Below are 25174 nucleotides of genomic sequence, written 5' to 3'. Positions count from 1 at the left end.
AGCATATGGCTAACCCTTTGCACTTATTATTTATTGGTGCAACTGAATTTATAAAATTGTTGAATATCCGCGCTCTCAAAGATTAGCAGCAAGCATTAACCACAATGTGATGAAAAACTATAGACAAAAAATGCAGCGCTCATAGAATAACATATGGTGTAAATGAATATATGAAAGTCCACTTCAAGCTGTTGAAATGAGTTGTATAGTCCACCGACAACACCCTTAATGTGTGACAATCCGTCTATGAAATCACAGGGACAGTGAAGACCTCCACCACACACAAAGTAGCCTGCTGGCCTCTTACCAGATTGGTATGACCACCGCTCTCACAATGGTCACACAACGCTTGTTGTTATAAAGATTGATAATCGACCCTGAAAGCCTTCCAATAGGTGCTCCCAATTCAAATGTCGGATCCCAAAGTAGAAGTAGCCAGGCACAGTCACTCCCAAAAGTTAGAAAACAGGGGGAAGACCATGGTGAAGTACGTTTTTACAGGTGTATATTTATTGAAAGTAAAATGCACTCACCAGATACATCATCATAAAACAGCCTTGAATCAATAAAACAGCCTTGAATCAATAAAACCACTGTAGCAGTAAAGCACTTCCAGCTTGTGACGTCGAACCGTGCTGAAGCTCCGCCTACATGTTTCGCAGGCAACTGCGTCATCAGGGGGGGTGAACTGAATTTATATTTCACTATATCGCGGGCTAGCGCTTTGCAAAACGTTAACTTTTAGGTGAAATTTGGCGCTGAGCGTGCGCACATGTGCTGCCTCCCAGCCTTAGACATCAGGAGCTATTTTTGTCATTTACACTTTTGAAGAAATCTTTTTATATTTCACCTTTTGACACTCCAAATGATATGCCACATCTTTTAAAACCAATTGTGCTATTTTTTTCAGGCTAAAATCATGATTTGTAAAAATTGTAACCAAACAGTCGTGCTTTTAGCTGGACTGTTTTTAACTCCCGCCCTGACGTTATTTCATCTTAGTGAATTCCACATTGAAATAAAGTTTCCTACGGAGGTATAGTGAATTCCGATTTCAACCACTCAAGTTCGCCAAGGCGCCAAAATGCTGGCGAACGTGCAACGGCGGTACAATAAATTAGGCCCATAGTTACATAGTAGTTGAGGTTGAATAAAGACAATAATCCATCCAGTTCAACCTGTGTAGGTGTGTGTGGCCGTAATCATCTCTCATACCCGTGAATGTTTTGATCCTTGAGATGTATGTCCAAGAGTCTTTTAAAAGTAGCCATACTTCCCTCAGTTACCACCAGTTGTGGACTCTTGTACAATCTTATTGCCCTTACTGTTAAAATGCGTAGCCTGAGGTTAAATCACTTCTCCTCTAATCCCATTGAATGGCCTCGTGTCCTCTTGCATTCCTTGCGACTGAATAGTTTTTCTTCTATGCTGAGATCATTATTAACCACTTTAATACAGAGCACGTCCCTCCATTCCTGCCCAGGCCAATTTTCCCCTTTTAGCACTGTTGCAATTTGAATGACAATTGCGCGATCATGCAACACTGTACTTACACCAAATTTATGTCATTTCCCCCCCACAAATAGAGCTTTCTTTTGGTGGTATTTGATCACCTGTGCGATTTTTACTTTTTGCTAAACAAATAAAAAAAGACCGAAAAGTTTGAAAAAAAAAAAAAAAAGTTTTTGTTTAGGTTATACAATTTTGTAAATAAATAAGTTTTTTCCTGCACTGATGAGCACTGATGAGACTGCACTGACGAGGAGGCACTGATGGGGTAGCACTGATAGGTAGCACAGGTATGCAGCATTGGTGGGCACTGATAGGCGGCACTGCTGGGCACTGATAGGCGGCATTGATGGACACTGATAGGTGGCACTGACGGGCACTGATAGGCGGCACTGGTGGGCACTGATGGGTGGCACTGACGGGCGGCACTGATGGGCACTGATAGGCGGCACTGGTGGGCGACACTAAAGGATGGCAATGATGGGCACTTGTGGGCAGCACTGATGGGGAGGGCATTGGGGGGCTCCCTGAGCCCTGATTGCCATCCCTGGTGGCCATAGTGGGCATTCCTGGGGTCATAGTGGGCATCCCTGGGGTCATAGTGGGCATCCCTGGTGGATCTAGTGGCATCCCCCCCCCCCCCCGAGGGTCTGCACTGGTAATCAATGATCTGATTACCAGTGCAGACCCCCCCTGTCGATCTGCGCTCCTTTACTCGTGCCTGTCAGGCACAAACTAAGGAAAGCCGATCAACGGCTGTTCCTATTTACTATGTGACCAGCCGTGATTGGACACGGCTGATCACATGGTAAAGAGCCTCCGTCAGAGGCTCTTTACTGAGATCGGAGATGCAGGGTGTCAGACTGACACCTCGCATCACCGATCGCCGCTCTGCGTGCCCCCGGAGGGCGCCCAGAGCTGTGTTATCCTGCCGCCGTCATGACGTCCGGTCAGGATAACACAACCACATTCCCGCCGTCATTCTGTTATAGTGCGGGCGGGAAGTGGTTAAGGTATTTGTAAATCACTATCATGTCCCCTCTCAGGCGTCTCTTCTCTAGGGAGAATTAAGCGCTTGTAATCGCTCCTCGTAATGAAGGTCCTCCAGTCCCCTAATTACCTTAGTTGCCCTTCTTTGGACTCTTTCCAGTCCCAGCACATCATTTCTGAGGATTGGCGACCAGAACTGGACAGAATACTCCAGATGCGGTCAGACCAATGTTTTATAAAGTGGTAGGATTACCGCCATTACTAGTATAAAAATAAATAAAAATTACAGTATATATATATCCCATAATTTATAGACACTATAACTTTTGCGCAAACCAATCAACATACGCTTATTGGGATATTTTGTACCAGAATACATATTGGCCTAAATTTCACATTAACCTCTTTCTGCTGTCCAATGACCTCTCCTCTGTCTGGGTGTGAGGGGCCTACAATTCAGTTAATCGCCTGCTGCTTGGTGCGTGACATCAAGGCTGATTTTCTGCTATGGGACCTCTCTCCTCTGGCTGCTGGGGCCTGAATAACTGAATTTATGAAAAAATGTGATTTTTTATTTTGTTATAGCACAAAAAATAAAAACCACAGGAGGTGATCAAATACCTCCAAAAGAAAGCTCTATTTGTGGGAAAAAAATTACAGAAATTTTAGTTAGTAGGGGAGAGCGTTGCATGACTGCACAATTGTCAGCTAAAGTAACGCAGTGCCGTATCGCAAAAAATAGCTTGGTTATGAAGGGGGGGTAAATCTTCCAGCGGTTAAAATAAATGGGTTGTTTTTACAAGGTGATTGTTTACTTATACTTTAATAAGATTGAAAATGATTTAACATATTAAAACTTATATGGAAAGTTAGTGATTGGGTTTCATGTACTTTATTGAGACTGTTTATTTTGGTAGCATGGGGTAAAATGTGAGTTTTTCCATGCATTTCCCCATTGCACAAAAAGTGCATGGCATTTTTTGTGTCGAGTTGCAGTTCTATTCTGAACCATTTTGAATATTTTGAATATCACTCAATGCGCATAGACCCAGTGTGGGCAAAGTACGGGCCTTCATCTGTTGTAGAACTACATATCCCATTAAGGCATTGCAGGACTGACAGCCACAAGCATGACTCCCAGAGGTGGAGGCATGATGGAACTTGTAGTTCTGCAACAGCTGGGAGCCTGCAGTTTGCCTACCCCTAACCTAGACAGTAGAGCCAAGCATACAAGCATTTTAGTTCACCAAAACATCCACATGAGAACCAATTGCACCTTGTGCTGCACTGCATTGGAAAAAAAAAAGCATTATAAATTGCGTTGTGGAGTGTGGTCCAATTCAAAGTGCGTGTGAATTTCTGCTGATTTTAACCACTTGCCGACCGCCCGCCGTCATTGTATGGCGGCAGTCAGGCAAAGCGCTGTACATGTACGATGCGCATCTGGGAGGAGCTTGGGGGCGCGCCCCTGCTCGTTCCCTGGGGAGTCAGCGCGTGTGGCGGGCGTCTCCGATGTCCGCCAGTCACTCGCGATCTCCCACAGGTGAGGGAGAAGGGCGGGCGGCTGATGTAAACACAGCCGTCTGTCCTTCTCCCTGAAGTGATCACAGAGGCTATGTGATCCTGCTATATAGGACCGCATGTCTCGGTGATTACTTTAAGAGCCACACCCCCCACAGTAAGAATCACACCCTTAGGGAACACTTAACCCCTTGATCACCAATAAATTTAACCCCTTCCCTGCCAGTGTCATTTTTACAGTAACGGTGCATATTTTTAGCACTGATTACTGTAGTAATGTCACTGGTCCCCCCAAAAGTGTCAAAAATGTCAGTTAGGGATCCGATCTGTCCGCTGCAATGTGGCAGTCCTGCAAAAAAAAAAAAAAAAAAATTGCAGATCGCCGCCATTACTAGTTAAAAAAAAAAAAAAAAAAAAAAAAACACACACAATAAAAATGACATAAGTCTTTCCCGTAGTTAGTAAACACAATAACTTTTGCGCAAACCAATTAAAATACGCTTATTGCGATTTTTTTTCCCCAAAAATATCGTGGGGAAAAAAGGACATAAATTTTGTTTGGGTACAGCGTCGCACGACCGCGCAATTGTCCGTTAAACACACGCAGTCCTGAATCGCAGAATAGGGTCTGGTATTTGAGCAGCCAAATCCTCCAGTCTGAAAGTGGTTAATAATCGTGATATGACTAGTAGAGTTGAGCGGACACCTGGATGTGACCCGGGCTTTTTCCGAACTTTTACCTTGACACCGAACCCCATTGAAGTCAATGGGGACCCGAACTTTCAGGCACTAAATGGCTCTAAAAAACCAATGGAAAGTGCTAGAGTGCTGCAAATGGCAGCAAAATGTAGTTAAGAGCATGGCAAGTGCTCTGCAAACAAATATGGATAGGGAAATAACTTAAAAACAAACAAAAAAGAAAAACTGAAAAATAAAACAATTTTCTTCATCTGTGAAGGACGAGGCCCATATGGAGTAGGAGGGAGGTTGAGGTGGCGGTGGATGTGGCAGTGTAGGTGGAAGCGGCGGTGGAGGAGGACGAGGTAGCCAACACTGCTTTTTTTTTTAGTCATTTTAAATTAGGGTACACCCCAAAAGAGTGAGAAAGATCAAAAATATAACAATGGCTGGGTAAGGTCGGTATCCATCTCTATTCTGCACAAGGTATGGAAAAGTCCCGTGGGATCCATGCCTGGTTCATTTTAATGAATGTGAGCTTGTCCACATTGTCTCTGGACAGACGGCTGCGCTTGTCTGTGATAACGCCCCCTGCCGTGCTAAATACACATTCAGATAATACACTGGCTGCAGGGCATGCCAGCACCTCCAAGGCGTAAAGGGCAAGCTCAGGCCATGTGCCCAATTTGGAGACCCAGAAGTTGAAGGGGGCAGACCCGTCATTCACTACATGTAGGCGTGTGCACACATACTGCTCCACCATGTTGGTGAAATGCTGTCTCCTGCTAAGACGTTCCATCTGAGCTGCTGGTGCTGCTGTTTGTTGTGGCGTGCTGACAAAGCTTTTCCACATTTCGGCCATGCTAACCCTGCCTTCTGAGGTGCTGGCGGTGCCCTGGTTGCGTTGGCAACCTCTTCCTCCTCCTCCTCCTCTGCCTTGTGCTTCCACTGTGGCCCCGCTGTCAGGTGGGAATGCCAGCAGCATCGCGTCTACCAGCGTGCGCTTGTACTCGCGCATCTTGCGATCACGCTCCAGTGAGTGAATTAAGGACGGTACGTTGTCCTTGTAATGGGGATCCAGCAGCGTGGCCACCCAGTAATCAGCACAAGTTAGAATGTGGGCAACTCGGCGGTCGTTGTGGAGACACTGCAGCATGTAATCGCTCATGTGTGCCAGGCTGCCCAGAGGCAACGAAAGGCTGTCCTCTGTGGGAGGTGTATCGTCTGTGTCTTCTGTATCCCTCCCCCAGCCACGCACCAGTGATGGCCATGAGCTGGCCTGGGTGCCACCCTGCTGTGAACATGGTTCCATCTCCTCCTCCATCTCCTCCTCCTCATCCTCCAGAACTGTGCCCCTGCTGGACAATTGTGTACCTGGCGTTTGTGGGTGCAGGAACCCACCCTCGGAGCCACTTGTGAATGACTGCCCTAAAAGCCATGGAAATGATCACTCTGCCTCCTCCTCCTCCTGTGCCACATCCTCTTCCATCATTGCCCGATGCGTTTTTTCAAGGAGGCATAGAAGTGGGATAGTTAAGCTGACAACGGCATCATCGGCACTGGCCATGTTGCTGGAGTACTCAAAACAGCGCAACAAGGCACACAGGTCTCGCATGGAGGCCCAGTTATTGGTGGTGAAGTGGTGCTGTTCCGCAGAGTGACTCACGCGTGCGTGCTGCAGCTAAAACTCCACTATGGCCTGCTGCTGCTCGCACAGTCTTTCCAGCATGTGCAAGGTGGAGTTCCACCTTGTGGGCACGTCACATATGAGGCGGTGAGCGGGAAGGCCGAAGTTACGCTGCAGCGCTGACAGGCGAGCAGCAGCAGGGTGAGAACGCCGAAAGTGCGCACAGATGGCCCGCACTTTCTGCAGCAGCTCTGACATATCGGGGAATTTTGAAGGAACCTCTGCACCACCAAATTCAGCACATGCGCCAGGCAAGGGATGTGCGTCAAACCGGCTAGGCCCAGAGCTGCTATGAGATTTCGCCCGTTATCGCACACCACCATGCCGGGCTTGAGGCTCGCTGGCACCAACAACTCATCGGTCTGCTGTTCCATGCTCCTCCACAACTAGGGTTGAGCGGACACCTAGATATCCGTGTTCGACCGAACTTTAAAAAAAAGTCCGGGTCCGTGTCCCGGACTTTTGCCGAACTTTTCCCGGACACCGAACCCCATTGAAGTCAATGGGGACCCGAACTTTCAGGCACTAAAATGGCTGTAAAACACCAAAGGAAAGAGCTAGAGTGCTGCAAATGGCAGCAAAACGTAATTAAGAGCATGGCAAATGCTCTGCAAACAAATGTGGATAGGGAAATAACAAAACAACAAAAAAAAAACTGAAAAATAAAACAATGTTCTTCTTCATCTCTGAAGGACGAGGCCCATATGGAGTAGGAGGGATGTTGAGGTGGTGGTGGATGTGGCGGTTTCATAGGCGTGCGCACAGGGTGTTCCGGGTGTGCCTGGGCACACCCTAATCACCTAGGGCACATAGCATTATCACTCTTATTGCCAGTGAGGAGATGGGAAAGATCTCCCTCGGACCTGCTCTGCTCTATTTCTCTTTGCCAGCAGGGAGAGTAATGTATCGGGGTCATGTACATGTAGGCAAACACATGCATGTGTATTTCAACTTTGGGGTGCACACCCTAATGCAATAGGCTGCGTACACCTATGGGCGGTGTAGGTGGAAGCGGCGATGGAGGAGGACCAGGGCCGGATTAAGAGCATCATGGGCTTGGTGCTGAGGATTTTGAAGGGCCTTAAGGGCCGTGCCTTGGCATGCACCCAGAGGAGGAAGGGTGCAGCCATGCATGCCTAATTCAACATGGGATGCTGTCTCTGAAGCCCATAAACACATCAATTCATCGGCAACTGTCCCTCCTTGTCCGGCCTTCGCGCTGTGTGGGGAGGTTCTGAGGGTGCTGCCTGGGGAAGCGAGCATAGAAGCCAGACTTACAAGTGACAGAAGAGCGGTAACAGTGAATATGGCCAACCCGGGGCCTATATAAAAAAGGTAGGGGCCTGGAGCTGCAGCTCCAATAGCCCCTACGTTAATCTGGCCCTGAGGAGGAGGACGAGGTAGCCAACACTGCTTCTTTTCACAAATTTTAAATGAGGGTATACCGACACAGACTATTCCGCAATTTAATTGTTCCCCAAAGGTTTTTATTGAATAGCGGAATAGGAAATATGATCAAAAAAAGTGTATGTATCTCACACGTACAGAAGCACACTAGGCCCCAATTACTATTGTTTGTACCCCTAAAAGGATGGATGAGGAGTATGGAACAGGCAGCACCCTCAAATCTTCAGAAATATGAGATTGTGTTCACTGTACCCCAAAAAGATTGTGTTCACTGCAGCCCACACACAGCAAAATGGATGTGGATCACTGACACCTGTCTATCTCCTATCCCACACCACACAGCAATATCGATTGTAGTTTGTAGAACACAATGACCCTAAAATTCAGCAGACTCTCTCCCTAACAGGATTGAGAAGAGATCGTAGATCAGGACGGAGGACTAAGTGCACAGACCCCACCCCACACAGCAATATCGATTGTAGTTTGTAGAACACTCTGACCCTAAAATTCAGCAGCAGCCTCTCCCTAAAATGCCTACAACTCGCCCTGCCTAACACACTCCGACCTGTCCCTCAATTCTATCCGGACACAAATGTTTTTTTTCCTGCCTGTCTATCCCTAATCAGCCGCCAGCACGTTGATGTGTGCTCTCTCCCTGATCTAAGCAACAGAATGACGCCGTAGTGGCGCTGCCTTGAACTTAAACACTTGGTCACATGCTTCAGACGGCCAATCACAGCTACTGATACATTTGCAGGCATGGCTGGGATGGCTTAGGCACACAAGTTAAACGCTTGTTGATTGGCTGTTGAAAGCCCGCCATGAAAAGCGCGCCAAAGCATGCAAAACCCGGAAATAAAACGACCGAACACGGATTTTTACCCGAATATACAGTAAAGTGTCCGTGTTCGGGTAACAAAAATCCAATAATTCGGTACGAACACAAATAATACAGTCCGTGTTCGCTCAACACTATCCACAAATCCTGCGCGGTGTGGGATTTTTCACCCAAACAGGCAAGTTTTAATACTGCCTGCTGTCGTTTACCCCTGGCTGTGCTGAAGTTTGTGGTGAAGGTGTTATGCTGACAGGATGAGGAGGCGGTAGAGGATGAGGAAGAGGAGTAGGATGAGTTCGGAACAGGAGGCAAACTGAAGCGCCCTGCAATCCTCGGCGGTGGAAGATGCGCCAAAAAAAATTTGAAAGGTGTATCTCACACGTACTGATACAGACCATGCCGCAATTTAATTTTTTTACCCCAAAAGGGTGTATATTGAATAGCGGAATAGAAAAAAGTATATAAAATTGGTGATTTTTTAATAGCACATGTGAACACAGCAGTGTCTTATGTTTCATGTCACGGTCAGCAGGCTATGAAAGGAAAAGAAATTAAATTTTAATTTTTAAATAGCAGATTAGAACAGCACTCTGTAGTAAAATATAGCTGAACGCTGCACACAACAGACTGATAAAAATATTTTTTTTTTTCTCCCTCCTCCTCCTCAGTGGGCTCAAGTGAGGGCAAAAAGATTGTTCACTACACCACCCCCCACACAGCAAAATCGATGTAGATCGCTAACGGGCGATTGTTCTGTCCTGTGTCTCCTAATCTCTCCCTGTCTACTCCAGGGCAGGATTAACATAGGGGCTATTGGAGCTGCAGCACCAGGCCCCTACCATAATATAGGCCCTGGCTGGCCAGATTCTGTCACCGCTATTTTCTGTCACTTGTAAACAGAGCAGCCCGGCTGCACAGCACTCAGGGTGGACACAGAGACAGCTGCCGGGGTACAGATGTGTTATGGACATCAGAGATAAGGTGACCAGACGTCCCCGTTTTTGGGGACAGTTCCCGGATTGAGGACACTGTCCCAGCCCAGACTGAATCTGTCCCTGCTGACTGTCTCTGAGTCTTGACTGAGTTTTGGTATAGCTGATCTATGATTGGCTGAGCTGAGGGCAGTCTGTCACTCTGCTGCTCTTTCCCCTCCCTCTGAGTCCTCCCCCCTCCTCCCGGCAGACAGCTTCAGTGGAACGTCTCTCCTCCACATGCAGTAAGTAAATCATGGCAGCTACTGTGTGGGGCTGGGGCTATCTCATGACTTTGTCTTTGTGACAGGAAGAACAGGGGTGAGTTTCACAGCAACAGGCTGTTTTATATCAAAACGTGCATTCAGGCAGGGAAGAAGTTACCAATTGTAACTTTATGAGAGGGGAGAGAGAGAACTTTGTCTGTGGGAGTTTAGGAAAACAACACAGTACCAAATCCATCACATAACTGTATTTGATCCTCATGGACTCAGGTGCTGATAACTAATGAGTGCTGCTGCTGGATCCTCTCTAGTCTCCAATTATCTACTACAGCTCACACTGCAGTCACAGGAGCACACAGGGCAGATAGTCTGCTGCATTCAGAAGAAGCTAAACAGTACCTCTGCACACAACACTATACTATAGCTGTGTATAGACTGGCTGATTAGTGGGGGTCAATTTGTATCCAGTCCTAGAAGCCCTTAGTTCCAGCACAATGCTCCGAAGGTCCAGCAAGGTATGCCGTACCTTCAGAGCACATGTGCCAGTGACGCAACTGGCTGCATCCAGGGTAAATTCTTCCAAAACAGTGCACATTTAAGAGATACTTATTTTCCCTACAAGTAAGCCATATTATACCTACCTATTGGGCTGCTTCAGAGGGAGAGGGGGGGGGGGCGAGTACCTTTGGATTACACAGAGCGGGGATCTCCTGCTTACCTGGCGTTGCTGCTGTCATATGAAGTCCTGCATCCTGGACCTGCTCCTCCAATAGACAGCGCACTGCTGAAGTCTATTATAGGAGCTGGTCCAGGATGCAGGACTTCATATGACAGCAGCAACGCCGGGTAAGCAAGAGATCCCCGCTCTGTGTAATCCGGCAGCTCTCCTCTCTCAAATCTCCATGCACTGATCAGGCTGCATTGATGGGCACTGGTGAGCCTGCATTGATGGGCACTAATGAGGCTGCATTAGTGGGCACTGGTGAGGTGTAACGCTCCTGCGTTTTCTGTATAATGTGGATATGCAGCTGCAGAAATATTCCACTCAGTAGTCATGTAGAGAAACGCTGAGATACCAATCCCAACTCCCAAGACTCATCATATGTGGATAGTCTCTAATTCAGCATACAAATATACACACTCAATAAGATGTTCCTGGAGTGATCCATGTATATAGTAGTATAGTGGTGATAGGCTGAAGAGACAGGTTTGAGTAGAGATGATAGGTGACAGACACTTGAGAGGAATGTTCTTGAGAATGAGATAGTAGCAGGTGGGATGCAGATAGGTTAGCAATCATGTATGGTAGTAGATGATAGGATAGCAGATGACATACAGGAGAGACTAACCCAGTGCAAGAGCAGATGATAGTAGGCTCAAGAGCTAGCAATCTAGATAGTGCAGATGTAGTAACAGTCCTTAGTATGCAGAGCTAGATAGTGTAAGCTTTAGTATGAAGGTTATGGAGGATTCCCCTGTGGGGTACTTATCACTAGTAGCAAGTAGCAGAGGTTCGGTTCGGTAAGAGCGGGTGATCCGGTAGCGGGATACAGGGATCAGCAGCGAGGTTCCGACAGCGAGGTATACTTGCAAGCATGCGAGCTTCAAGGCAGGTTATGCGGCGTTGAACGAACAATGCTAGTGAGACCGCCGACGGTTGAAATAGCCGCTTCTGCGGCGCTCAATGATGACAGCATCGGTCTTAAAGGTGTATGCGCACCTTACCAAAAGAGAATGGTGGGGCGCATACACTTAAGTGGAATTAGGGTACCAAAGGTACCAGAACATTACATGAGGCTGCATTGATGGGCACTGGTGGACCTCTCTCAGCCCTCCCCAGCTCCCCCAATTAGTGTCCTCCAGTGCTGCTTGCAAAAAGACTATAGAGGTGGAGGTGGAGCTTCTGGCTGCTAATGATCCCGCTGGGAGGATGCCTGCAGAAGTTCGTTCTGCAGGATATGTTGAGGGAGGTGAGTTGATGGGTTATGCAAGATGTTGAGACTTGTGTGCAGGGGCTTGAGGAAGGGGTTTGAGATAGGGGGGAGGTAGGGGGGAGGGTCAGTGACAGCAGCGTAGGAGCCCAGTACTAGTGCTGTACAGCTAACTTCAATTGTTCTATGCTTGGCACTGCCAAATGGCCTCTGCAGTGCTGGACCAATAAATTAGGACTCATTCACACCATATACTTTTATACCATCTGCACCCTTCTTCTGCACATACGTCCCACCGCCATACACTCCTAGCCCCTCTCCAAAATGTACCACCCACAGTCATATACTCCACAACCCTCTTCCAAACATACCACCCACAGTAATACACTCCACACCCCTCTCCTACACATACCACCAACCGCTATCCACACCCCTCTCCTACTTGTACCAACCACAGCCATACACTCCACACCCCTCTCATACATGTACCACCCACCACCATACATTCCACACCCCTCTGCTACACGTACCACCCACATCCATTCACTCCACACCCCTCTTCTACACGTACCACCCACTCCACACCCCTCTTCTACACGTACCACCCACAGCCATTCACTCCACACCCCTCATCTACACGTACCACCCACCGCCATACATTCCACACCCCTCTCCTACATGTACCACCCACCACCATACACTCCACACCCCTCTCCTACATGTACCACCCACCGCCATACACTCCACACCCCTCTCCTACATGTACCACCCACCACCATACACTCCACACCCCTCTCCTACATGTACCAACCACAGCCATACACTCCACACCTCTCTTCTACATGTACCACCCACCGCCATACACCTCTCCTACATGTACCACTCACCACGTACACCCTGCACCCCTCTCCTACATGTACCAGAAAGCAACGGGCCGACAGGAAGTGATCTCCCCTGGCATGACTAGTCCTGCATTTCAAATGCACCACCTGGGCCTGTAGTGGGAGTAATAACGGGCACTGCGGGCCATCCTAAGGGAAGCCAGGTATTTAGCTTCTGTAATGTTGTGTTCGGTCTGCACAGCTGCGCCCTTCAACCTCACCTCAGGGCGTGCCACTCACGCCCATGTAGGGCTCTTATGGAAGCCTGGGACTTCCATAGCATTGGGCCTGTTCAGCTGCACCCTTTCACCTCAGAGCGCACGCTGATGCACAGCCCTTAAAGCCCACTAAAATCCTCAGCACCAGGCCCATAATTCTCTTAATCCTGCCCTGGTCTACTCTCTCCAGCCTGTCCCTAAAATGCTCAAATATCTTTCCCTGCCTACACTCCGACCTGTCCCTGCATTCTTTTTGGGCACAATGTCGTTTTTCCCTGTCTGTCCCTAATCAGCAGCAGCCAGCACCGTCGTGTGTGCTCTCTCCCTACACTAGAACAGACTGACGCACAGCGCGCTGTGTCTCTAGCTTATAAAGACCTGGGTCACATGCTTCAGCTGGCCAATCACAGCCATGCCATTAGTAGCCATGGCTGTGATGGCTTCTATGGCACACCAGTTAAACGCTTGTTGATTGGCTGTTGAAAGCCTGCCATTACATACAAAACAGGAAATAAATTACTGAACACGGATTTTAAACCCGAACATGCAGTAAAGTTTTCGGGTCCGTGTAACAAAAATCCAATTATCCGGTACGGACCCGAATAATACAGTCCGTGTTCGCTCAACACTAATGACTAGATGTCTCTCCTCAATATGTAAAGTGAAGGCAATTGAGAAGACGAGTGACTTTCATGGTTTATGAACACCAAAATCAGGAGCACTTTTACTTTCGTTTTCCCACCATACAGTATAGAGAGAACCTTCATTCTCCTTCAGTTTCTGTTAGTGCAGGGTAGAGTCAAGACCAATAGTGTCTCACTGAAGTCTCAGCTATGAATAATAATGATATGAGAGGATATATCCAAAATTTCAGCCTTGATAATTGTAAGCTTGGTAATCAGGGCTATACACGGGTCCTCCTACAGCTGTTTGGTTTAAGTGGTCATGGCAAATCCTCCTTCATCAACTCCTGTAAGTATGTCGTAGATAACGTTCCTTACAAGGTCTATGCAGCGGTTGCTCCAGCAGAGGATAAGCCAGAGACAATGATAAGGAGCTCTTATGAGTTGACTGGAATCATCACATTGGTTGATAACCGGGGATGTGTCAAACTGAGTAAGGATGAGACCGGAGAGATATACGCTCAGCTTGGTGAGTACAGAATATAATATCTTTACTTACAGAACTGAAAAAAAAAAAGAGTATTTGCTCATATCCAATCAGTATAATATATATATTGTATACCTGTATGTGTATAAATGTGAGCTTTGCACTGACACCGGTGATTTAGGTTGGTACAAATTGTGTCGGCAGGAATCTTCTGATTCCTGCTGTGGCTGTGAGCGTCTAGGTGTATCCGTCATCCTCGTTCACTATAATGGTTGCAGGGGGCTGTAGCTATTTGCTGCTCTCTGCACAGCCAGCAACTACCTATGGTGATTGCTGCTCGACGCACACAAAGTGCATGCAGCAGTGATCACTGAAACTAATTGCTGGCTTTGCATATAGTTACTAATATCTGCGGCCACCAGCAACCTGTCATTAGAGTGAACGGGGATGGCCGACGTACCTAGATGCTCACAGCCGCAGCAGGAATCAGAAGATTCCTGCCGACACAATGCACACCAACCTAAATCACCGGTGTGAATGTAGCCTTAAGCTATTAGGTGTGTTTTAGACCAGTAGACTGGATGATTATGAACTGTCAGTAACTATATTGGGTGTGCCTAGTGCACTCTTAAGCCTCGTACACACGATCAGGTTATCGGACAAATTTTTTCGTTTGTTGCTTGCTGGTCTCATACCGAAAGTGAAGAGGTTACTTTCATACAAAAATTGTTGTACAACAGAATTCAACTTCGAAGTGATGTCATGTGTTGAATTGTTTTGTATGCATTCTTTTATTTCTGAGCATGCCTAGTCTTGCTCTTAAGATTTTTTTTCGGATGAAAACTGTACAAATTAATTGAAAATCGGAAGTTGTGTTCATGTACGATAAAAATTGTATAGCCTTATATATCCGTTATATTATTTATAGCCATATATATATATATATATATATATATATATATATATATATATATATATATATATATATATATATATATATATACATACACACACACACACAGTTTGTCATCCAAAAATTTGTAATTGGCTGTTGAAAGCACCATAGTAACAATCCGAGAATAGGCAGATTGTTTGTTGGACGAAATTTAACTTCAGATTTTCTTATCGTGTGTACGGCCTTTAAGCTGAATACACACTATTACAATTTTTGTTGTTTGATTTTCTTTACATTTACCTTCAACTATGTAGTAAAAGGGCAGGCCTGATTGCATACTTATTGAAAGTGATTGGGTTTGACCTCATATTATATGGTTTTCGTAAATCTAAAGGAAAAAAAAATCTAAAGAAAATTGTACAGTGTGTATCCAGCTTAGGATTTGTATTACTGCACATCCTCCGACTAACATGAATTAATTATTTGGACAAAGTGCAACAAAAACACAATCTTAAAGTGTAACTATAGGCAGTATTTTGTTTTCATTTTGGATAGAATAAACTCAAACAAGACTTTTTTGGCCTCATCCAAAAGCATAAAGAAATCTAGTATATAGAGTGGAGACATCCTATCCTATATAATAAAATCCAAGTGTCTCTGCGTCCAGTCCCTGTGTCCATGGGATTGCGCTACTGCGCATGTGCCCCACGGACAGCCGTTGGGACTTGGAGCGCAGAGACTTCAGGGGGGGGGGGGGGCTCCCATCGAAAAATGCATCCATCTTACTGCGCATGCTCCGTAAGTGACGTCACTCCAGCTGATTTCTCCGATCAGCTGGCGGTGACGACACTGGCATGCACAGTCTGTCGGATGCATTATCCGACGAGAGACAGAGAGTGGAGGGGACAGAATGTAATGTCAGATTCTGCCTCGATCTGTGTACTATCTGCGCACACGCAGGACGGAACCGATTATTCATATCGGCAAATGGCAGAATATTGTATAATTACAGAACACACAGATCTTATCGGGACACATTAAAGGGGAACTCTGACTGCATAATAAAGGGGGAACTCTGACCGCAACAATAAAGGGGGAACTCTGACCGCAACAATAAAGGGGGAACTCTGACCGCAACAATAAAGGGGGAACTCTGACCGCAACAATAAAGGGGGAACTCTGACCGCAACAATAAAGGGGAACTCTGACCGCAACAATAAAGGGGGCACTCTGACCGCAACAATAAAGGGGGCACTCTGACCGCAACAATAAACGGGAACTGTCACGTACCTGGGAGGAGTCAGAGTTGACAAGGTCGGCCTCTCTTATATCTCCTGCCCAGACCCCACTGAAGGTGAGACAGAGGGTGTCAAGGGCCAGGAGGGACACGAGTGCCTGTGGTTGTTGATGGATCAGGATAGGCTGCTGGTCTGGATCCCGGAAACTGGAACAAGCAATGATGTATGGAACAGGTGCAGCAGATAGCCAGGCAAGCACTCAGGAAGCTCTGAGAGACAAGGCTTGAGACAGACTCAGAGTAGTAGGAAAGCCAGGGTCATCAACAGGCAGTGCAGCAGGGTACCAAATCGTAAGCAGAGCCAAAGTCAGGGACGGAGCCGGGTCAGGTTTAGCAGAGAAGCAGAAGCAGAATCCAAGTTCAGAACAAGCCAGGTCAGCAACAGGGACGCATAGAGGTATCATCAGGTCACAGGAAACAGCTGAAGATCAGTCAGCAAAGGAAACAGGATTGAACTTCCTTTAAATAGCCTGTCTGGCGCCACGCCCATTAGTCAATCTTCTGGGAATAGCCTGTGCATGGCCACGCCCCAGACGTCTCACAGGGATTCCCTGACAGGAACTCTGACCACTATAATAAAGGGGCACTCTGACTGAAACAATAAAGAGGAACTCTGACCACTATAATAAAGGGGCACTCTGACTGCAATAATAAAGTAGCACTCTGACTGCAACAATAAAGGGGCACTCTGACTGCAATAATAAAGGGGAACTCTGACTGCAACAATAAAAGGGCACTCTGACTGCAACAATAAAGGGGAACTCTGACCACTATAATAAAAGGGCACTCTGACTGCAACAATAAAGGGGAACTCTAACCACTATAATAAAGGGGCACTCTGACTGCAACAATAAAGGGGCACTCTGACTGCAACAATAAAGGGGCACTCTGACTGCAATAATAAAGGGGAACTCTGACTGCAACAATAAAAGGGCACTCTGACTGCAACAATAAAGGGGAACTCTGACCACTATAATAAAAGGGCACTCTGACTGCAACAATAAAGGGGAACTCTAACCACTATAATAAAGGGGCACTCTGACTGCAACAATAAAGGGGCACTCTGACTGCAACAATAAAGGGGCACTCTGACTGCAATAATAAAGGGGAACTCTGACTGCAACAATAAAAGGGCACTCTGACTGCAACAATAAAGGGGAACTCTGACCACTATATTAAAGGGCACTCTGACTGCAACAATAAAGGGGCACTCTGCCTGCAACAATAAAGGGGAACTCTGACCACTATAATAAAGGGGCTCTCTGACTGCAATAATAAAGGGTAACTCTGACCACTATAAAAAAGGGGCACTCTGAATGCAAGAATAAAGGGGCACTCTGACCACTATAATAAAGGGGCACTCTGACTGCAACAATAAAGGGGAACTCTGACCACTATAATAAAGGGGTACTCTGACTGCAATAATAAAGGGGCACTCTGACTGCAACAATAAAGGGGCACTCTGGCTGCAACAATAAATGGGCACTCTGACTGCAACAATATAGGGGAACTCTGACCACTATAATAAAGGGGCACTCTGACTGCAACAATAAAGGAGAACTCTGACCACTATAATAAAGGGGCACTCTGACTGCAGCAATAAAGGGGAACTCTCTATCGCTCTCCACTTGGACAGTGTTGGGTGTAACTCAGGTATCGGACTTATACCATGGGGAACATCTCATTGATTCCAGATCCTGATGAACAGGTTCCCCATCCCCTCCGAGGATTATTACAAGTTCCTGCAAATCTCCCATTTCCTTAAATCCCTAAAATCTCATCGAATTTATCTCCCCAGACCCGTGGGGGATTTCTTTACCAACCCTAACTGCAAGCTTAAGGGTATTTCCCTCTTCTATAACCTGTTACAGGACAAATTATCGTTTGATAAATCTCCCCCCTTTCTGAAAGGGAATCGGATCTAAACCGATCGTTCTCGGCCACAGGAATAGAAAGCAGCATTAAAGTCCATCTATACATCCTCCAAATCAGCTGCACTTTGGGAGCTGTCCCAAAAAATAACACTACGCTGGTACCATACTCCTTATAAACTATCGCTGTTTTTCCCACAGCACTCCCCTCTATGCTGGAGGGAGTGTGGAGCATTAGGAAATATACTACATGTCTTCTGGACATGTAAAAGTCTAACCAGTTTTTGGCGTAGTATATTTAGTTTTATTTCTAGTCTAACAGGGATGTTGACTCCACCTAACCCGAGTTTGGCCATTCTAAACATAGGTATTCACAACTTCCCTCCTGGCTACCGAGTAATAATCACCCATGTTCTTTTGGCTGCTAGATCCCTGGTTGCAAGGGGTTGGAGGTCCACTAGAATTGGGCATTGTCCGCACCCATCACCTATATGAATCCATGTTGGCCACAAGCGGAGGCCGTAGACAAAAATTTGAATCTCAGTGACAGGCTTGGAAAGTGTAGCATTATACAATGGTAATCTAATCCTGTGCTTGATAATCTTGTTCATGCGTTGGACACATATCCCTGCATACCCCTGTTATTCATGTGTTCATCTTCTCCTTTTCCCCTCTCCCCTCTATCTAACCCCCGCCCTTCCTTTGTTTCTTCTTTCTTACTGTTTACTATCCTTACTTCTTCCTCGTAGGCATTCTACCCGTGTTTAGAATGTTCAGTGCACTCCAGTGCATTCCCCACGTATATGCTATATACGCTGTTTTTGTGCTGGTAATCATTTACCTTTTGATACCCAATTGAAACTGTTACCGGTCTGTTACGCTTTGGTATTCTGTTATTTGTATTTTGCTTGTCCTATGGAGACTGCCTATGTTTCTTGTACTACTGTTTTGTATGTTTGTAAACTTTGAAAATGTCAATAAAAATGAATATAAAAGGGGAACTCTGACCACTATAATAAAGGGGCACTCTGACTGCAACAATAAAGAGGGACTCTGACTGCAACAATAAAGGGGCACTCTGACTGCAATAATAAAGGGGAACTCTGACCACTATAATAAAGGGGCACTCTGACTGCAACAATAAAGGGGAACGCTGACCACTATAATAAAGGGGCACTCTGACTATCACAATCCCTCCCCCCTCATTGTAGTATTCTCTGTCCCCCTTCCAACAGTGCCTCCTCTGTCCCCTTCACACCCCCCCCCCAGCACTTTGTAGGTGTAGGCCAGTGTGTACAGCAGAGTGGAGATCAGGAGACAGCATACTGCTGGGTGGAAGATGGGAGCGGGAGCTGCCGGAGTTAACATTTCATAGCTAGCTGGTAATTGCAAAAACAGTGCATATGGAAAGTTTAAGACCACCAGCATCCATTATCATCAGAGCTTACAAGGACACTCATGTGAGTACCAGTGCTCAAGAATATATTGACATTTTGACAGATACAGATGCAAACAATTTTTTCACACTATTTGGGCTTGGGTACCCCAATCAATAAATCCCCACAGTAAAAGTAATGCCCTCCTTCAATGTTAGTCCTTTGCAGCTACCCTCAGATCATGCACAAAGAGATGCCGATGACCTCTAAAAAAAGAAAAAAAAAAGAGCACTGAGCACAATTAATCTCTTTATTAACCACTTCAACACCAGGCACATTCACCCCCTTCCTGCCCAGGCCAATTTTCAACTTTCAGCGCTGTTGCACTGTGAATTTTGATAATTGCACGGCCATGCAGCACTGTACGGTTTAGCTAATGAGGTAGAGTTGACACAAGGCTCATCCTATCATAGGAACCTCTAAAATGTAGTCAAATTAGCCAACAGATAGGAACAATAGGTGATTCAATTAACAATGGGAATGCACACCTAGGAGACACACAATGGGAGAGACACACTTAATAAACACATAACACCTTAACCCCTTTCCGACCATTCGCCGCAGTTATACAGCGGCAGGTTCCCGCGAATCGCTGTACCTGTACGGTGGTTTGTGGGAGCAATCTTGGGGGCACTTGCTGTTGGAGGTCCGCGCCCACAGCCACTCACCAGGCACCCGCGATCACTCCCTGTGAAGAGACAACGGTGGTCTGCTGTTGCAAACACATCAGACCGTTGTTCTCTCTGCTATTAACACAGAGCCCCTGTTCCTGCTATTTAGGAACACAGGTCTCTGTGTTGATATTACAAGCCCATACCCCTCACAGTTAGAAAACACCCACTAGGGGGGGCGGAGCCGGTGAGAGAGATGGACGCTTAACTGCACAGCTCCTCTCCAAGCAGTCAGATCGGAGCCGTATCAAACGCAGAGGGTCACCACATCTCCGCACAAATTATAGCTCAGGATGCCTGGAAGTTGCCCGCAGGTCTCGGGGAAGCGAAAAGGGAAAACTAAGCCCGGTAAGCTCCTTAACTTCTTTCACCCGACGGGCGGGCCGCACAGCCAAGATGGCACCGGTGCTTCTACGAGCAGTGCCACGCTGCCTCCTCTCACATCCCCTTCCTCTGTCCAGCCTCAAGGGACACTGATGGCACCTGGGGACTCCTCTGCCATGCTAGAAGGGGCGCAGGCAGCATCTACCCCTCGCTCAGAGTGCGCTAGCCCGGCCAAATCTAAAATCAGGCTGCAGCTTCCAGGGAGTGAAGGGGCCCAGGGAGAAAATGTTGATGACACCCTGGAATTCCATGACACCATATCCTCATTCCCTACCACAGGCAAACCTGTCATGGACTCTTTATTGGAAGATATGATGATGTCTTTAAGGAGCTCAATCCATGCAGACATGCTTCAACTTATGTCTCGCTGTAACACTGTGGTCACAGCAGTCGGCAACAGGGTGGACCGTATAGAGACTAAAATGGGGGAGTTTGCTGACACTTTTAACAATATGGTGGATGCCCATAATGAACATGAGGATGACATCACCTGGCTTAAAGCGAAAGTTGCGGACCTTGAAGACAGGTCTAGACGCAACAATATTAAAATTAGAGGAATTTCTGAGATGGTTAAACCCCATGAGTTGGTGGACTTTCTCACATCCATAATGCAAGAGGCTCTCCCAGATGTCTCATTATGTGATATGGCGATTGATCGAATATACAGGCTGCCCAAGCCAAAACATATTGCAGCATCCCTTCCCAGGGACACCATAGCTCATATTCATTTCTACACGGTGAAGGAGAAGTTCATGTCCCTGGTGAGGAAAGGCTCAGACCTTCCGCCTGCCTTGAACAATCTTTCTTTTTATGCCGATTTATCTGCGCACACAATGAATAGACGTCGCAATTTGTTCACTATTACCAAACCTCTCAGGAACCAACGCATTCCATATAGATGGAACTACCCGGCCACTTTGGTGGTGACCAAAGGAGATAGAGACCACAGAATCTCTTCCTTGTAAGAAGGCCTGGCTATGCTAAAATGTAGGGGTATCCTGGACCCAGAAGAGGAGAATCGCCTATCCCCAGCGAAATGACAACGGGTTCCATATGCCCTCTCTCACTATCAGTGTTCGTGGTGACCCTCATTATCTTCAGTTTTCAGCTACCAAGCTCCGGAAGACATGCTTGGCTAATGACTGTCTCTATATTCCCCCTACCCAAACGGTTCCCATACCCAACGGACTCCTTGGAAGAGTCGCTTTTTTTACTTTTCAGGTGTCCGCCTGTTGCGGTGCATCAGTTCGCTAAATTTTCTTTATTTCTTCCTTTTTCTTTTTTTGCTTTTGTCCCATTTTTGCACCGGATACGCATATCCGTCGAGAACCAGCCTGTCAGTGAACTCGGCCTCTTTCCCTACTCAAACAAATCCACCACCTGCAAACTAAGTCGGGACTCTGCCATCTACAACCTACCAGTAAGTGCCTTTCTTTCCTCTACACGGACTTTTCTCCAACCTGACATTTACCATGTCGTTTCAAGTACTTACCCTTAATGTGAATGGCCTGAATAGTCCTCATAAACGACACATGCTCTGGCGAGAACTTAAAAGCTTGAAATGTGATATTGGAGCTACACAGGAGACGCATTTCATGACTGGCAACCACCCACAAATCTCCTCCAAGGATTACCCCCAAGTCTTCTATGCTAACGGCCCTAAGAAGAAATGTGGGGTGGCAATACTAGTCAGAGAGTCTCTGGCTTTTACTATGCTGTCTCAGTCTGCAGATCCAGAGGGTCGATTCTTGGTGCTGTCGTGCTTCATCAACCATGCCCCTTATACCATAGTGGCAGTTAATGAACCAAATGTGGGACAGCTCACTTTTGTGAAACGCCTCTGGAAACAAATCCAACCACTTCTCAAGGGTCACATTCTTTTGTGCGGTGACTTTAATGCGGTCCCTAACTTCCAACTGGATGTTTCTTTGAACTACCCAAGACGCTTCCACCGTGCTGACCTAGTGAAGTTCCTCTCTGCAGCCGAACTTTATGATGTGTGGTGCTGCCACAACTCGTTGGAAAGAGACAACTCCTTTTACTCCAAGACCCATCATTCTTATTCAAGGATAGACCTCTTTCTAACTAGTAAATTTTTGCTGCAACGGATCACTCGTTCGTCTGTGGGTTCCATAACGTGGTCGGACCATGCCCCTGTTATTATTCAAATCGGGGACGTGCCCTTCACCACCAGGGCCAACAGGTGGCAATTTGCTTCATAATCCAGAGACTCGGACGAATATGTGTTCCAAACTCACTGAATTTTTTGCAATTAATGACAACTCTGAAGTATGTCCTTTTGTATTGGTGAACGCCCACAAAGCGTTTATGCGAGGTTTATTGCTCTCGGAGGGGGCGAAGGTCCGCAGGCATAGAAGACAGAAATTGGATGATATTCTTAACATTATTAAGCGTCTAGGACAACAAAATAAGCGAAACCCTTCCGCGGCTTGTGCGTAAAAACTGTTTAAATTTCAGGCGGAGCTAAGGGTCCTTCTGATTGGTCAGCATTCCAGAGCACTTCGTAGGCTCAAGGCTTCTCATTACTCCCATGGCAATAAAGCGGGTCGGCTCAACTGAAAGATAAGATATCAAAACAAAAAATTCCATACTTGATCCACCATGCCACTGGGGAGAGGCTGACTAATCCGAAGGACATAGCGGATGCCTTCAGTCATTATTATAGTTCTCTGTACAATTTATGTATGCACGGATAGACACCTCAACCGACTCCGTCGGACATCCAAACATTTCTGTCTTCGATCTCCCTCCCGAGTCTGAAACCCTCTCAATTAGCTCAACTGAACGCTCCTATCACCAATCAGGAGATTCTGAAGGTTATTAAATCTCTACCGAAGGGGAAGGCCCCCGGGACCGGACGGATTCTCCTCCGAGTACTATGACTCCTTCTTGGAGATCTTGGTCCCTTATCTTGGTAAGGTGTACCGACAGGCTTTGACTACAGCTGCATTTCCAGCTGAGATTTTGGAGGCCACGGTGGTCACACTGCCAAAGCCCGGCAAAGAACCTACTAAGGTGCAAAATTGCCGGCCCATTTCGCTGTTAAATGTGGATCTGAAGGTGTATGCCAGGGTCCTAGCCAACCGTATCTCTCAGTGCCTCCCAGATCTCTTCAAACCAGACCAAGTAGGATTTGTTCAGCCCAGGACATCTCACAAGACGCTGACTAAACAGGTCAGGGTGGGTGGACTGGGGGTCCCTGACATGAGAGACTACCACATGGCAGCTATTCTAGCACAATCTAAATCCTGGTTCTCCACTGCCAATTTACCTTTGTGGTGTCCCCTGGAATAATCCAGTGTACCGCAGCTGACTTTAACTGACTTGGTGTTAGCCCTGAATTTAACTAGCAGAAAACCACTGGTCACACACCCCACCATCTCTGCCACACTACAGGCCTGGAAATACTTTTGGGAGAAGGGCTCCCACTCAAGTGATCTCCACCATATGTCTATTCCATTATCCACATTGAGAGCACTCTCACCGGACCTTTGTGTGACACTTTGGGGTAAATATGGCCTATTTTCAATCTCAGACTTCTATTCTCAATCTAATCTCATTTCATTCTCAGACATGCATTAAATTCCCAGACTTTAAGACGGAATATTTGACTTACAAACGTATCTCACATATCGTACAGTCATCTATCCCTTTCCCTCGACATATCTATTCATTCTGCTTCACTGACTCCTCTAACAAACATGGAATTAGTGTATTTTACAATTCCATGCAAGATCGATCGACTTTCGTTAAGACACCTCACCAATTTAAGTGGGAAAGTGATCTGCACAGAACTTTCTCAGGCTCAGTGGCAGAAAGCTTTTAGATTGAATTACTCAATAACTGGGTGTGCAAACTTCAGGGAAGGAGCGATGAAAATTCACTTACAGTGGTATAGGACTCCGTATATTGTGGCGAAATTCCAGCGCTCTTGTTCCAATCTGTGCTGGAGGGGATGCCGGCAGGTTGGGACCCAGATTCATATGCTGTGGTCATGCCTGTCACTGAGGAGTTACTGGTCTTGGTGTACAGACTGATAGCAGAGGTTACTGGTATCTTAAACAAATTGAACCCTGAGCAGGCACTTTTGGGCATTGAACTAGATTGGTACCCACCAATATGCAGAGTGGTTGTGCAGCATATTTTATATGCGGCTAGATTGGTGATTGCTCGTAATTGGAAAAGCAATGTATCACCCTCACTTCGTGAGGTTGTTCAAATTGTGGATGAATCTCATGAATATGAAAGTATCCTGTTGTGTTCAACCTTAACTTTTCAACGTTTCAAAGATAGATGGAAATTGTGGAAGGCCTGTAGGGCTTCTTAAGAGGTCCATTTTCTACTCTATTGCTTTCTTCATTCTCTATTTGTTTCTCCCCTACTCCTTTCCCTTCCTTGTTTATTGCCTTCCTTTGCACAGGGCTTGGGCGTGGGCGGCCCTGCGTGGCTATATATGTTCCCAATTGGGGGCCAAGTGGGAGCCGAACATGCCGGAGAACTGACACCACTTAGCTTGCGTGAGCAAGTGTAGAAGCGTATATATTTGCCTACAGTGTTGGGGTAGTTACTCAAAAAATGTAACTAGTTACTAGTTACTTCTGTAAATTGTAACGAGATTACTTTACTAGATACTG

General features: G+C 46.5%; 1 protein-coding gene across 1 annotated transcript in view; it reads left to right on the top strand.

The window, feature by feature from the left end:
* Positions 1–13647: 13647 nt before the first annotated feature.
* The window catches only part of LOC309558458 (uncharacterized protein), a gene marked incomplete at its 3' end in the record, with an annotated part of 148825 nt that continues 137298 nt past the window's right edge, over positions 13648–25174 (top strand). Inside the window, exon 1 of the mRNA XM_082261530.1 lies at positions 13648–14007. Within this exon, the coding sequence (XP_082117656.1) occupies positions 13689–14007 (319 nt within the window). The 5' untranslated portion in view covers positions 13648–13688. The remainder of the gene's footprint in view (positions 14008–25174) is intronic.

The sequence above is a fragment of the Pelophylax lessonae genome (assembly GCF_965119305.1).
Source record: "Pelophylax lessonae genome assembly, chromosome: 6".
NCBI lineage: Eukaryota > Metazoa > Chordata > Amphibia > Anura > Ranidae > Pelophylax > Pelophylax lessonae.
The sequence above is the reverse complement of the archived record's forward strand: the minus strand, read 5'-3'. Positions and strand labels throughout refer to the sequence as shown.